This window comes from Oryctolagus cuniculus, chromosome 9, assembly GCF_964237555.1.
Source record: "Oryctolagus cuniculus chromosome 9, mOryCun1.1, whole genome shotgun sequence".
Taxonomy (NCBI): domain Eukaryota; kingdom Metazoa; phylum Chordata; class Mammalia; order Lagomorpha; family Leporidae; genus Oryctolagus; species Oryctolagus cuniculus.
The window spans coordinates 37308879-37320914 of record NC_091440.1 but is presented as its reverse complement, the minus strand read 5'-3'; the positions used below and the strand labels follow the sequence as shown (position 1 = coordinate 37320914).

Sequence of the window (12036 nt, the reverse complement as noted above, 5' to 3'; positions counted from 1 at the left end):
GAAGCTAGAATCAGAAGTGCCTCCCATGTGGGAGACCCAGACTGAGTTTCTGGCTCCTGGATCACTAAAAAGCTGGTATTAAAGACTGAAAACCAAAATAAAAACCATTGTAACCCCCAAAGCTGTAAGTGCTGGTTTGGGACTTTCCTTGTGTCAGAAAAATGAAGGGGGATGTTAGCTTCTTTGTGAAGTGATTACTCAAGGCAGTTGGAACTTACAAGAATGCCAGATTTTAAAATGCTTTCCACCACATACACTTAAAAGTGACTTTTTCCCCAGGAACTGATACAATTAAGTCTGCAGAGTAAGGGGAAGATAGCAGAAAACCAGCACATGCTGAAGAAACACAGATGGCCACAAGTAGAGTCAAATAAGCAATTTTTAAATTTATCATTTTGCTTTCTCACTTCAAAGTTTTTGCTAAAGAAAACTATAAATGGTTCTAACTCCATTTCATCTGCCCAGCCTCTGCTATATGTGAGCTCTCACCCTACTTATCAGGACATTTTGACTAACCCTGTTTGTACCACCTCAGTCCTAACTCTCATCACTGATTTATGGTCCCAGAACCCAACCTCTGCAGGAGGCCCTAGGGACCACCTTGTTCAATTTCTCCATTGAACTGCATTTTTCAGATGAATATTTCAACCTATTTTTATTTTAAAATCATAATATATTTTAATATTAATTCAAATAACTAGAAATACAGCTTTTTAAATCATACCATTTTCACCTTCCACAGTTAGTTGATATTCATCATTTCAAAGCTGTCACTAGAGCTGGGCATTTGGCCTAGCACTTAAGGTACCTGTGTCCCATACTGCAGTGCCTGGGTTCCACACACAGATCCCACTCTTGACCCCAGCTTCCAGACCCTGGCTTGTAGACCCTGGGAGGCAGCAGTGTTGGTCTGAGTACTCGGGTTCCTTCCACTTACGTGGAAGACCTGGTTGGCTCCCAGTTTCAACTTGGTCCAGTCTTGGCCTTTGCAGGCATTAGGGGGAATGAACCAGTGGATGGGAGCTCTGTCTGTCTGTATCTCTCTGTGTCACTATCTCTGTCTCTCTCTCAAATAAAAAAAATTAGTCAAAATTTTAAAAAATTACAAAAAGAAATAAATTCAGAAAAGTTTTAAAAAGTTAAAATAAATAAAATCAAAGTGTCACTCTTACATTCGGAAGCTGATTTTTCAGGTAGATATTCAGGATTTCTACAACATAACCACTTAGCGCATTGTGTTGAAAATGACACTAAAGGCCTGATTCCAGTACTATGCCCAGGAATGCTTAGTACACCTTTGCTAAACTGCTGGGTCTCTTTTTAAACCAATTTTTAAACTGCTTAAGATGTGACTGTCTATCCCAAACAAAAGTCAGTTTTTCAAAATATAGTAACTGAGAGCAACCCAGAATATGACCTTTCTAAAGATTTCAATATATGGTGACTTCCTTTCGCGAGGCAAAGTTTGGGGGCAAAAGAAAGCATCATTTTACACGCAGGTATTCATGGTATCCTATCAGACACAAAGCCAGCTTTGCCCTCAGCAAAGAACAAGGATGGCAGGCCCACAGCTCTACATACGCCAGCAGCTCCTCTTTATCAATCCCCAAAAACGCAACCAGAAGACCTAGAGCTTCCCTTGCTCAATGACAATTAGTAGGACAAACATACCTAAATCCACAAGAATTGCGTGCTGTTGAGCAGTGAGCTGCTTTAAGAGTTCCTTATAGGATGTGTCTGGAGGCTGCTGTTTGTTGGGCAATCTATGTCTGAGACGGTATTGCAAAGCTAGGAATTGCCAAATCTCTCCTCGGCGACTCTTGGGAACACCTATAACCAAAGAGACAAAGAAGCATGGCCTTGAACTCTGAAATGAAGTTGTTCAATTGCAGCTGATGACAGAATTCTTGAACACAGGCAGCAGGACTGCACAGCACATCACCCTGGGATCACAACGTATTGACCAAACCACATTTCCACAAGTTTGATCCTAAAGATCCTAACATCTTGTGAAAGAAAACCATAAATATCAATAAAAATAATGGCGCTATTAAGAATAACATCAGCTGGCCGGTGCCGCAGCTCAATAGGCTAATCCTTTGCCTGCGGCACCGGCACCCTGGGTTCTAGTCCCGGTTGGGGCACCGGATTCTGACCCGGTTGCTCCTCTTCCAGTCCAGCTTTCTGCTGTGGCCCAGGAAGGCAGTGGAGGATGGCCCAGGTCCTTGGGCCCTGCACCTGCATGGGAGACCAGGAGAAAGCACTTGGCTCCTGGCTTTGGATCAGTGCAACGCGCCAGCCACAACACAGCCACTTATGGTGTGAACCAATGGAAAAAGGAAGACCTTTCTCTCTCTCTCTCTCACTGTCTAACTCTGCCTGTCAAAAAAAAAAAAAAAAAAAAAAAAAAAAAAAAAAAAAAAAGAATAACATCAGCTAACACTGGATGAGCATCAAATAAAACACTCATGGAGGGCACCTAGCTATGGGGGGAGCTTTCTACATGTGCTCAAAGAACAACTGTATGAGGTAGGTAATTACTGTTATGCCCGCTATACAGATGGCAAAGCTAAGGGAGAAAGGCCTTGAACAATCTGCCCAAGTTCATACAGAGATACTGGATCTGGAATTGGCTCCAGCTGGTTAAGGAAAGGTTACTGCCAGTAATCTCTTTGAACGGCAATGCCAGTTTGCACAAGCTGAAAGCATTATTGTCTAAAAGGTGAGACCTGCTAAAACGATGCATGGGGCCCTCCACATTATAGCTCCAAACTACCTTTAGCCCCATGACCTCCCATTCCCCGTCATACACTTGGAGTTTGTGCTTAGTTTCGCTCCTCCAGTTTCTTGTTCCTACTGTTGCCTCTATAGAATTACAAGCTCTCACACTTGATTGTATAGTGCATTTCTCTTCATCGTGGATAGATGAACGTGAACATCATCTTTGACTTTTCCTGTTGTAGTTGTCCCTAACGTCATAAGGAGTAATCACTCCCATTTCACATGCGGTTTGATTCTTACTGTACCACTGCACCTCATATTACAGCTGGCTCTACCGGTTTGTCTGTTTTCCTCCACACAGACAGTGAGCTATTGTAGCACAGTAAGCACACTTTCATGTCTGTCAGACAAAACCCAAGAGTACAGCCTGCTAATTAGCCATCCGTTGAATAAATGAGTGACAGCATGTAAAAATGTCATTTTTAGAGAAGGTAACTTTTATTAGTGCATTAAATGAAACACTGATGACATGAGAGGTCTATTTTATTATCTACCCAATAACACATCTACAAACAGCTAATTCCACTGCTCACTTCACTTAAACAAACATTTCTTGAACATCCAGTAGGTCACGGGGTAGAAAGCACAGCACTCAGGGTATGTCCTCACTGAGAGGTGAATAAATTCATCCCAGGAAAATTAGTCTCATTCATTCATTCATTCATTCTTTCAATAAACAACTTAGGCAAAATACTGTCTTAGGTGCTATGTGTGTAGTGGTGGGGGTGAGAAAAATATTAAATAAATATACACTTAATTTTAAAATTACACTTAATTGTAAAATTACAAATTATGCCAAGCACAATAAGTGTGAGAAAGAATAATCAAGCATAATGAATTTATTTCGGCTGAGGACTGAGCCTGGAGCTCTGAGGAAGTGGCGCTGGAGCACCTGAGAGCGCACAGCACTCTCCAGGCAGGGAGTGTGTGCAGCAGCCACGGCAGGCACAGCAACACAAGACACCCAGATTGGGCAGAAGAATAGAGGAGAAAGGAGGAACTGGAAGAAGAGGGTGGAAGAAATGCAGATGGGAAATAGGGAGAAGATATAGAGGGGAGGAAGGTGTGTGGGGAGGGCTGAACACTCCACACACTGGAAACAGCTGGGACAAACTGACAGCCAATGCAGCTCAGCATGTCTGGAGTATATAATATGAGGGAGGAATCAGCAGAAAATGAGATCAGAGACAGGGAAGAAGGACAGGCTATGGGGGCCTGGGGCATGCAGCTGTGAGGTTTAACCTGAAACGTCTTCAGAAGTCATCCCAAAGAATGGTTTGATCTGCAGCTCACATACAACCTGTTCACCACACTTTTGTCTCCAAAATTCACTGAAAACCTTTAGGATTTCAAAGTCTCCACGGAAAAAGAAAAGGACTGTGAAAGTGGCATCTTAACAAAACAAAGCTTAATCTAAACATAATGATGCAATAGTGTCACATGTTATCATAAGCTTTTAAAACATGACTTATCAGATTTGAGTATTTTGGAATTTTTATTTTATGCTCAGTTTATGTAAGCCCTGGAGACTCTTGTTTTAGTAAATTTAATCTGAGTCACAAAACTGCTCCTAAAGTACTTAAACATTCATTTTAATTTTAAAGTTAAAACACCAGGCATCTAATATAGCAGAGCAACAAGAAAATAATAAACACAATACAATGGCTAAATAAAACTAATTTCTCCTAAATAGATGAAAGAATGAATGGATGGAAGAAAATTTGATTAATTGGCTCATTAGTCATAATATAAATCTGTGTATATAAAAACATACTTGTGGTTATATATATATATATATATACATACATAAATACAAATATGTAAATATATATTTAAATAAACACTTCTGACCAAACCATGGAAGTGAGTCAAGTTTCTAGGTCTGAAGTATGTATATGGCAATGATCAGACTGATACCAATGGCTTCATTTCCTCCTTAGTAACCACCCACAGGGAGCTGAAATCAGCAGGTGGAATGGGTCTGGAGAACCTCTAGGTGCCTCTGGTCTCCTCAAGGGTATCTCCATTAGCACCAGTGTCTGGTCAATCAAGTCTCCACACTTAACAAGCAAAGCACACAGATAAAATTACGTCTGAGCTGCAAAAACAAAACAAAACAAGTCTGAAGCTTTTCTTCTAAACGAATCACTGAAATGATCCCACATACCTTCTTTAAGAGAAGTATGAATGTCTTCCATATCACTCCTGATTTTTGCTCTGCAGTTTAACAGCTTCTTATCCCAGGTTATTAAGACGTCCTTCTGATATACACCAACTTCTTCATAGTCCAGTTTAACTTTTCTGGACTGAAGCTCATCTCTTCGTGCTAAGCAACAGACAGAGACAGGAACAGAATGAAGAGTCACATAAGACCAATGTGCTTTTAAACTCAGTATTTTTAATGTTGTTGTGTTTGTAAAACTGTACCAGGTCTCCCACATGGGTATCAGGGACACAAGTACTAGAGCTATCATTTGCAATCTCTCCTTGGGTGCACTGGCAGAAATCTAGAATTGGGAGCAGAGCTGGGACTTAAATCGAGGCATTCCAACATGAGATTCCAACATGGGATGTTGCCGCCTCAACCAACCAGTAGGCTAAAATGTTACTATTCCCAAAATGTTACTATTCCATATATGACATATATAAGAAGACAATGCCAGGACCAGCGCTGTGGCGCCGTCAGCAGTGCTGGCATCCCATATGGGTGCTGGTTCAAGGGCCAGCTGCTCTGCTTCTGATTCCAGCTCCCTGCTAATGTGCCGGGGAAGGCAGCAGAAGACGGCCCAAGTACTTGGGCTCCTGCTCCCATGTGGGAGACCTGAAGAAGCTCCTGGCTCCTGGCTTTGGCCTGGCCCAGCCCCAGCCGTTGCGGCCATTTGGGGAGTGAACCAGTGGATGAAAGATCCCTCTCTCTGTGTGTTTCTCCTCTCTCTCTCTCTCTCTCTCTCTCTCTGTAACTCTGACTTCAAATAAATAAATAAATCCTACAAAAAAAGAAGATGACAATGACACTGCCTTGTGAGGGCCTTAATTTGTAGTATGTTTGACAATAACCTCAGCCATTTCATAACTATTTCAGTCATCCATTGCCCTTAACACACTATATGTTCCATGTTTATTTTTAATCATCTTAAAAACAAAAATCCATCGCAGTTAACACTAATACCATTGTTGACATCATATAGAATTATGTTCATTTAATGGTCTAAAACATAGGCACAGTGCTCATTGAAAGAAGTGCCTATGAAAGCAATCACAATCATGACGTGCCTTTATCTTAAATAACTGACTGTGAAAACGAAAGGCAGAAGAAGCTGGGGAGCCCACTTCTCTCATCAGGGTCAGGCTGGACAGCTCACAGTGCTCACCCAACCTCCTTACCTTCTGCAACACAAATCTCTGTCATACAGCCGAAGTCCTCGACAGCACAAAAGCAACAGCGGAATGAATATTATGCTTACTCAGTGTTTGTGAAATCATTTCAGAAGAATTAAAATATCTTAGACTGCTGTTCAAGCAAGGCAGTAACAATTCCTACTTAATACTCTGGATATAATCAAAAGATAAATCATGCGGCAAAAACCTTCCTCTTGGGGGCCGGTGCCGCGGCTCACTAGGCTAATCCTCCGCCTAGCGGCGTCGGCACACCGGGTTCTAGTCCCGGTTTGGGCGCCGGATTCTGTCCCGATTGCCCCTCTTCCAGGCCAGCTCTCTGCTGTGGCCCGGGAGTGCAGTGGAGGATGGCCCAGGTGCTTGGGCCCTGCACCCCATGGGAGACCAGGAAAAGCACCTGGCTCCTGGCTCCTGCCATCGGATCAGCGCGGTGCGCCGGCCGCAGCGCGCTGGCCGCGGCGGCCATTGGAGGGTGAACCAACGGCAAAGGAAGACCTTTCTCTCTGTCTCTCTCTCACTGTCCACTCTGCCTGTCAAAAAAAAAAAAAAAAAAAAAAAAAACAAAACAAAAAAAACCTTCCTCTTGGATACCACTAGATGGCTTTCTAACACAGTTCACCTTTGTGCCTCAAGATTCGCTTCATCACTTTCCTACAGTACCCAAAGAATTCTTTTTAAAGGAGTGGGGTTCATTAACATTAATAATAAATGCAATCTTACATAGAACTTTACTAATGACTCGCTTCACAACAAACAAAGCATATTTTCTCAAATTTTTTTCTCCCATGTTCTCTAAATCATTGCTCATACATATAATTTTATAAGCACCATCAGTGGGCCCTGATATAAAATGAGAAGGCTAGTTACTGCGTGCCTTCAAACTGATGAACTAGATAATAAGGAGGAACTATCAAGAAATGGTCATCCTTTGGCTACCACTGTTTTTGTCTTTGTTACTTAAGTACAGAAATAAGAAGAGACCTGACGGAGTTTCTGGAATTATATTCTAAATGTTACTTCCTTTCTTATCATGTAAAATTATGTGGTATAACTGATCTCAGAATATACAAGTAGTCTTCATACTAAAAAATTCATTCCCTTACGTGAAAACATACAGCTGAGAAACACTGTGGCTTACCGGGAAAAACCCAAGAACTAATATGAATAAACCTGAGCTGTATGACTTGTTCTGCTGTGACGTCACTGATCTTAGGTTAAATTTTTTGCCTCCCCAAGCTAGTCACCAACTCAGCTACAGAAACAAGAACCTAGCCAAATAATCTCTAAGGCCATTTCCAATCCAAATAGCTCATGATTCTAAAAGTATGCTTTCATATTTAATGTTTTATATGTATATGCTTCCAATTAAAATATAATTTCATACTTTAAATTTTCAAAGAATGATAGCCATTTTAATTTCTTTTTCTGTTTATGAGCTATTCAAGAGGTCCCCAATGGCCTAAAAAATATGAATTCAATTCCTGCTGAAATCTTTGAAATCTCAAGTGAGTATACTATTTATCAAACAGAACTTATAAAAACTATGTTAGGGCCGGTGCCATGGCTCACTTGGCTAATCCTCTGCCTGCGGCACTGGAACTCCGGGTTCTAGTCCCGGTTGGGGCGCCAGATTCTGTCCTGGTTGCTTCTCTTCCAATCCAGCTCTCTGTTGTGGCCCGGGAGTGCAGTGGAGGATGGCCCAAGTGCTTGGGCCCTGCACCCGCACGGGAGACGAGGAGGAAGCACCTGGCTCCCAGCTTTGTATCGGTGCAGCGCGCCAGCCATAGCATCCATTTGGGGGATGAACCAACGGAAAAGGAAGACCTTTCTCTCTGTCTCTCTCTCTCTCTCTCTCACTAACTCTGCCTGTCAAATTAAAAAAATTAAATTAAAAAAAAGCTATGTCAGTAACAATTAACTGAGATATTTTATTTATTTTACAGAATAAAAGATTTATTTCCCTAGGGTTTCTAACATTTGATGTATTTTTCATTCTGCTAAGAAAATTAAAAAAAAAAAAAAACTGTGTCCTTGCAAACTAAATACATACCATCAAAATTAAAAACTGAATTGAATAATAAATATAGCAACAATATCTGAAGGTAGATGATAGATTCAAGAATCTGAATGTCTTTGTTAAAAATTGTTTAGAAAACAACACAGTAAAAACAAGTAAGAGAAAAATCTATATCGCACATTTGCCAATAATCTTAAAAGTCAAAGGGCCTACTTAAGCTAAATCTTTCATTTTATAGAAAGAAAATTAAAGCCCTTTTAGGCTAAGAGATTTGCCCAAGATTATGGTTTTTATACATTTCTTTGGATTTTGATACTCTAGGTATCTCTGCTGCAGTTCTGTCAGTACTGGGGTAAGCTGTATCATTCTTTGAAAAGCTGAAAAACAATTCTAAAGCATTCAGTATTCATAAATTTAGCTATAAAATATCACAAATAACACAATAGCTGTGCTAAATATTTACATTTCATAATTCAAATATGATTTTTCAAGATAAAATTTATAAGGCATTACCAAAATTAGGAACTGTGATTTGATAATATTTATAATCAAATCATTGGCTTAGATGTAATACAAACAGAAGTTGTTGAAATACGCATATTTCTTCTACTATGAATATAATTCATCTGAAAGTTGAAAATTATATTTTTAAAAAGAAAATTTGCTTTTTCCATATTTAAGGCTATATTATCCACATTCTAGCTTACCCAGATACCCTGTGAAGGCTTCTGACGCTTCAACTCTATTCCACAAAAATGCAAATATCTGAAACTGACTTTTCCCAGGTCATAATCACCACATACAATGAAAATAAACAATTTTGATCAGTAGATTCTCCAGTCGAAGTGTGTATACAGTCCAAGAATGAGTGTGTGTGTGTGTGTGTGTGTGTGTATAGGGGGAGCAGATGTAACCGACACCCTTAAATTACCACGTTACCAGCCTTCTATCGTTCAGCCTTGCTTGAATAGCTAACCTTCAAGTTTCTGGTTTTCTTTTTCCATTCGGAGCAACAAGATTTGTTGGTGTATAGCTTTTTTCCACAAGCTCTTTAGTTCTTTTGACTTCTTTCTCTCTTCAGCCTTTTCTGGATCATCCTCACCAGACAGGAAAATCACCAGCGGTTCCTCCTCCATGGTGGGAGTGAGAGGAGACAGTGGCAGCAGCTCGTTCCTGTCCAGTCCATCTGCAGAGAAGAAAACAGTGAGAGGCATTCCTTGATAGTAATCCGGGCTACAGAAGTTTTCTCTAGAACTGACATTCTCGTCTTCCCTTCCACATTTAAAGGTTTTCACACAGCCGCTTTCCCAGTAACTTAGTTTCTGGAACTAATGATTTAAGTCAAGTCACTAGGCTGAATTCCCCTTCCAGATTTCCCTCCTGTAGTGAAACAAAAGCCTGTCATTTCACCACTTCTTCTTTCTACACAGAAGACCTATACGACAAGGACTACAGAACAAACTGGCCTTTCCCCAGAGTTCACTACTTCTGCAATTTATCTATGTTATCTGATTACACAAAACAAGAGGATTCAGTGGGTAGGCAGTAGGCATCTGCTCTGGGCTACATCTACTCTCAGGATCCACCTGGAGTGGCCGCTGCGCAACACTGGGCCTTCCGTGGCCAAGCAGCCGGTGCTCTCTGCCATTTCCTCCCGCAACACCCTCTTCCTGACCTCCTGGAGCTCAGCCTCTGTGCCAGGCCAGTGCGCATCCTAGGGACAAACACGGCCCTACCTCTCGAAACACTTCAGTGCTAGCTGATATCCTCGTGAACACAGCTCAGGCTGCCGGGCGCAGCACACGCATCCCTTCCAGCTCTGGCCTCACGTCATCTCTCCAGCCTCGTGGCTCAACCTCCATCCTCTGCATACCCCATGTTTTGACTTTCTTGCAATTCTCTGACCTCCAAACTTCAAACAGCTCTAGAACTTTGGCTCTCCCACCTTCTCACACATGCCTCTCCGAGCAATGAGTTTACGTAACTAGTTTTCCCTTGATGCTGACCATGTTAGGCAAGGGTAAATTTATCATTGGTGATGCCAGTTGTTGTCTACTTTTCCTTAATGCATTGATCTCCCTTATTCCTAGCTGCTTCCCTATGTTTTCTGTTGTTAATGTTTTATTTTATTCTACGGCTTCTTTATTAATTTCTTAAGTTGATCCCTAGTACACTTGATATCTGGCTTTCTTAGTTTTAAATGAATTCATTCATGGCTATAAATTGCCCCCTAAAGAACACTTATGAATGCATTATGAATGCCTTCATGGCTATAAATTGCCCCCTAAAGGACACTCAATTTTGACAGGGCTCTGATCATCATATATTTTTCCTTTTAGTTTCTAGGAGCAGTTTTTTTCTATTTCCAAGCACATGGAAAATGTTTGCTCTGCCTTCTCCCTCCTCCCCCTTCCTTGTTTCTTTCCTTCCTTCATTCCTTCTTTTCTTCTCCGCTCAACTCCTTCCCTCCTTTCCTTTCTTTCTTCTGCACTATGACCAGAGAATATGGCACAAATCATTAACTGTTTGGCAATTATGAAAATATCTGTGTGCTAAAAACATATTAATTTCTCTACAAAGTTCTACAAAACCTGAGATCAACTTTTTTTCAATTGTGTTACTCAAATATTATTCACATTTAATTCCTTTATACTCACTTTTCAGAGAGGACTATGGTAGTATCTCCCACAAGAGCTTGGACTTATTTCTCCTCAAAATTCTTCTACGTGTGATTGTCTACCTTTAAAGCTATGGAATAATACGTGCTGTCCTTACTGTTCTATCTTTGTATTGACTGTTCATTTACTTTGTGTTCGTATGTTTCTGCATGAATGTCTAACAGGTCTAATATTCAAAGACAGCTGCTGGGGTTTTCAGTGGGTTGCTATCTGCCTAGTATATGGATCTCATTTCTATGTCACTTTGCTTATATGTGACTCATCAAAATAACTGCTGCTTTTCCAACAATAAAAAGATCTATGACTTGTTTCTAGCACTATCCTAGTGGAGGAGGCTCCCAAACAGGTGTGGGAAACTCATCCATTCAGTCACTCAACAAGCAGGTGCTGAACGGTCAAAGCATCCTCATGTCACCTGGCCACACTGCAACATTCACAGCAAGAGCAGTGATTTCCCCACCACCGCAGTCCTTGCAATCTCCTTATGCATAAAGCATTTGCATTCGCTTCCCTGGGCACGCCTCTCCCACGCGGTAATCCTGAGCAGGCCCTCACTGACCTTGCTGCTGCATTGCCGAAGGGGATCTGTTCACGGGCGAAGCAACCCTGAGGAAAATGCGCTGCCGCCAGGAGATCCGGCGAGGCGTCACGGGGGTTCCTCCAGCATTCAGGGACTCGTTGCTGCAGGTGGACGAGGTCCTTTTTCTCCCCTCTCCATCACTGTGGGAAGCCAATAAACATAGAACTGGTAGGGAAGACTGCAAAACAGGGCACTTCACAATGAGATGGTAGCACAAGCCATTCTCAAGTTCTGCTGCGGCGCGGGCAAGCACAAGCCACAGGCAACACAGAGCAATGCGGCCTCCTCCGCTGGTCACCCAGGCCACCACATCCTGGGAAAATGCAATCCAGGCCACAGCCCAGACAGGAGAAGCTCACCTGTTTCTACTCATTCCTTAGCCGTCAGCTAGTCTGAGCTCTAATTGGAGCACTAGAAGGCCTTATTGGGAGGAGCAAAGATTGCTGAAGGAATAAACTCATGTGTTGCTAAAGAAATAACATGAATAGTTTACCCTAAATAACATAAAAGGCTCACTACAAACTTCCCTCAAAGTTCTTACACAGCAGGCTACTAACTTTTCTCTAAGCTCTTAGGAGACCTAC

At 41.6% G+C, this 12036-nt stretch overlaps 1 protein-coding gene across 8 annotated transcripts in view; it reads right to left on the bottom strand.

The window, feature by feature from the left end:
* TBC1D4 (TBC1 domain family member 4) overlaps positions 1-12036 on the bottom strand; it is a 220050-nt gene that overhangs the window by 19799 nt on the left and 188215 nt on the right. For all 8 annotated transcript variants that reach the window (XM_070048715.1, XM_051850604.2, XM_051850605.2 and 5 more), the window contains 4 exons: positions 11432-11592; positions 9171-9380; positions 4949-5107; positions 1672-1830 (listed from right to left, as the gene is read on the bottom strand). In XM_070048715.1, the coding sequence (XP_069904816.1) occupies positions 1672-1830; positions 4949-5107; positions 9171-9380; positions 11432-11592 (689 nt within the window). The remainder of the gene's footprint in view (positions 1-1671; positions 1831-4948; positions 5108-9170; positions 9381-11431; positions 11593-12036) is intronic.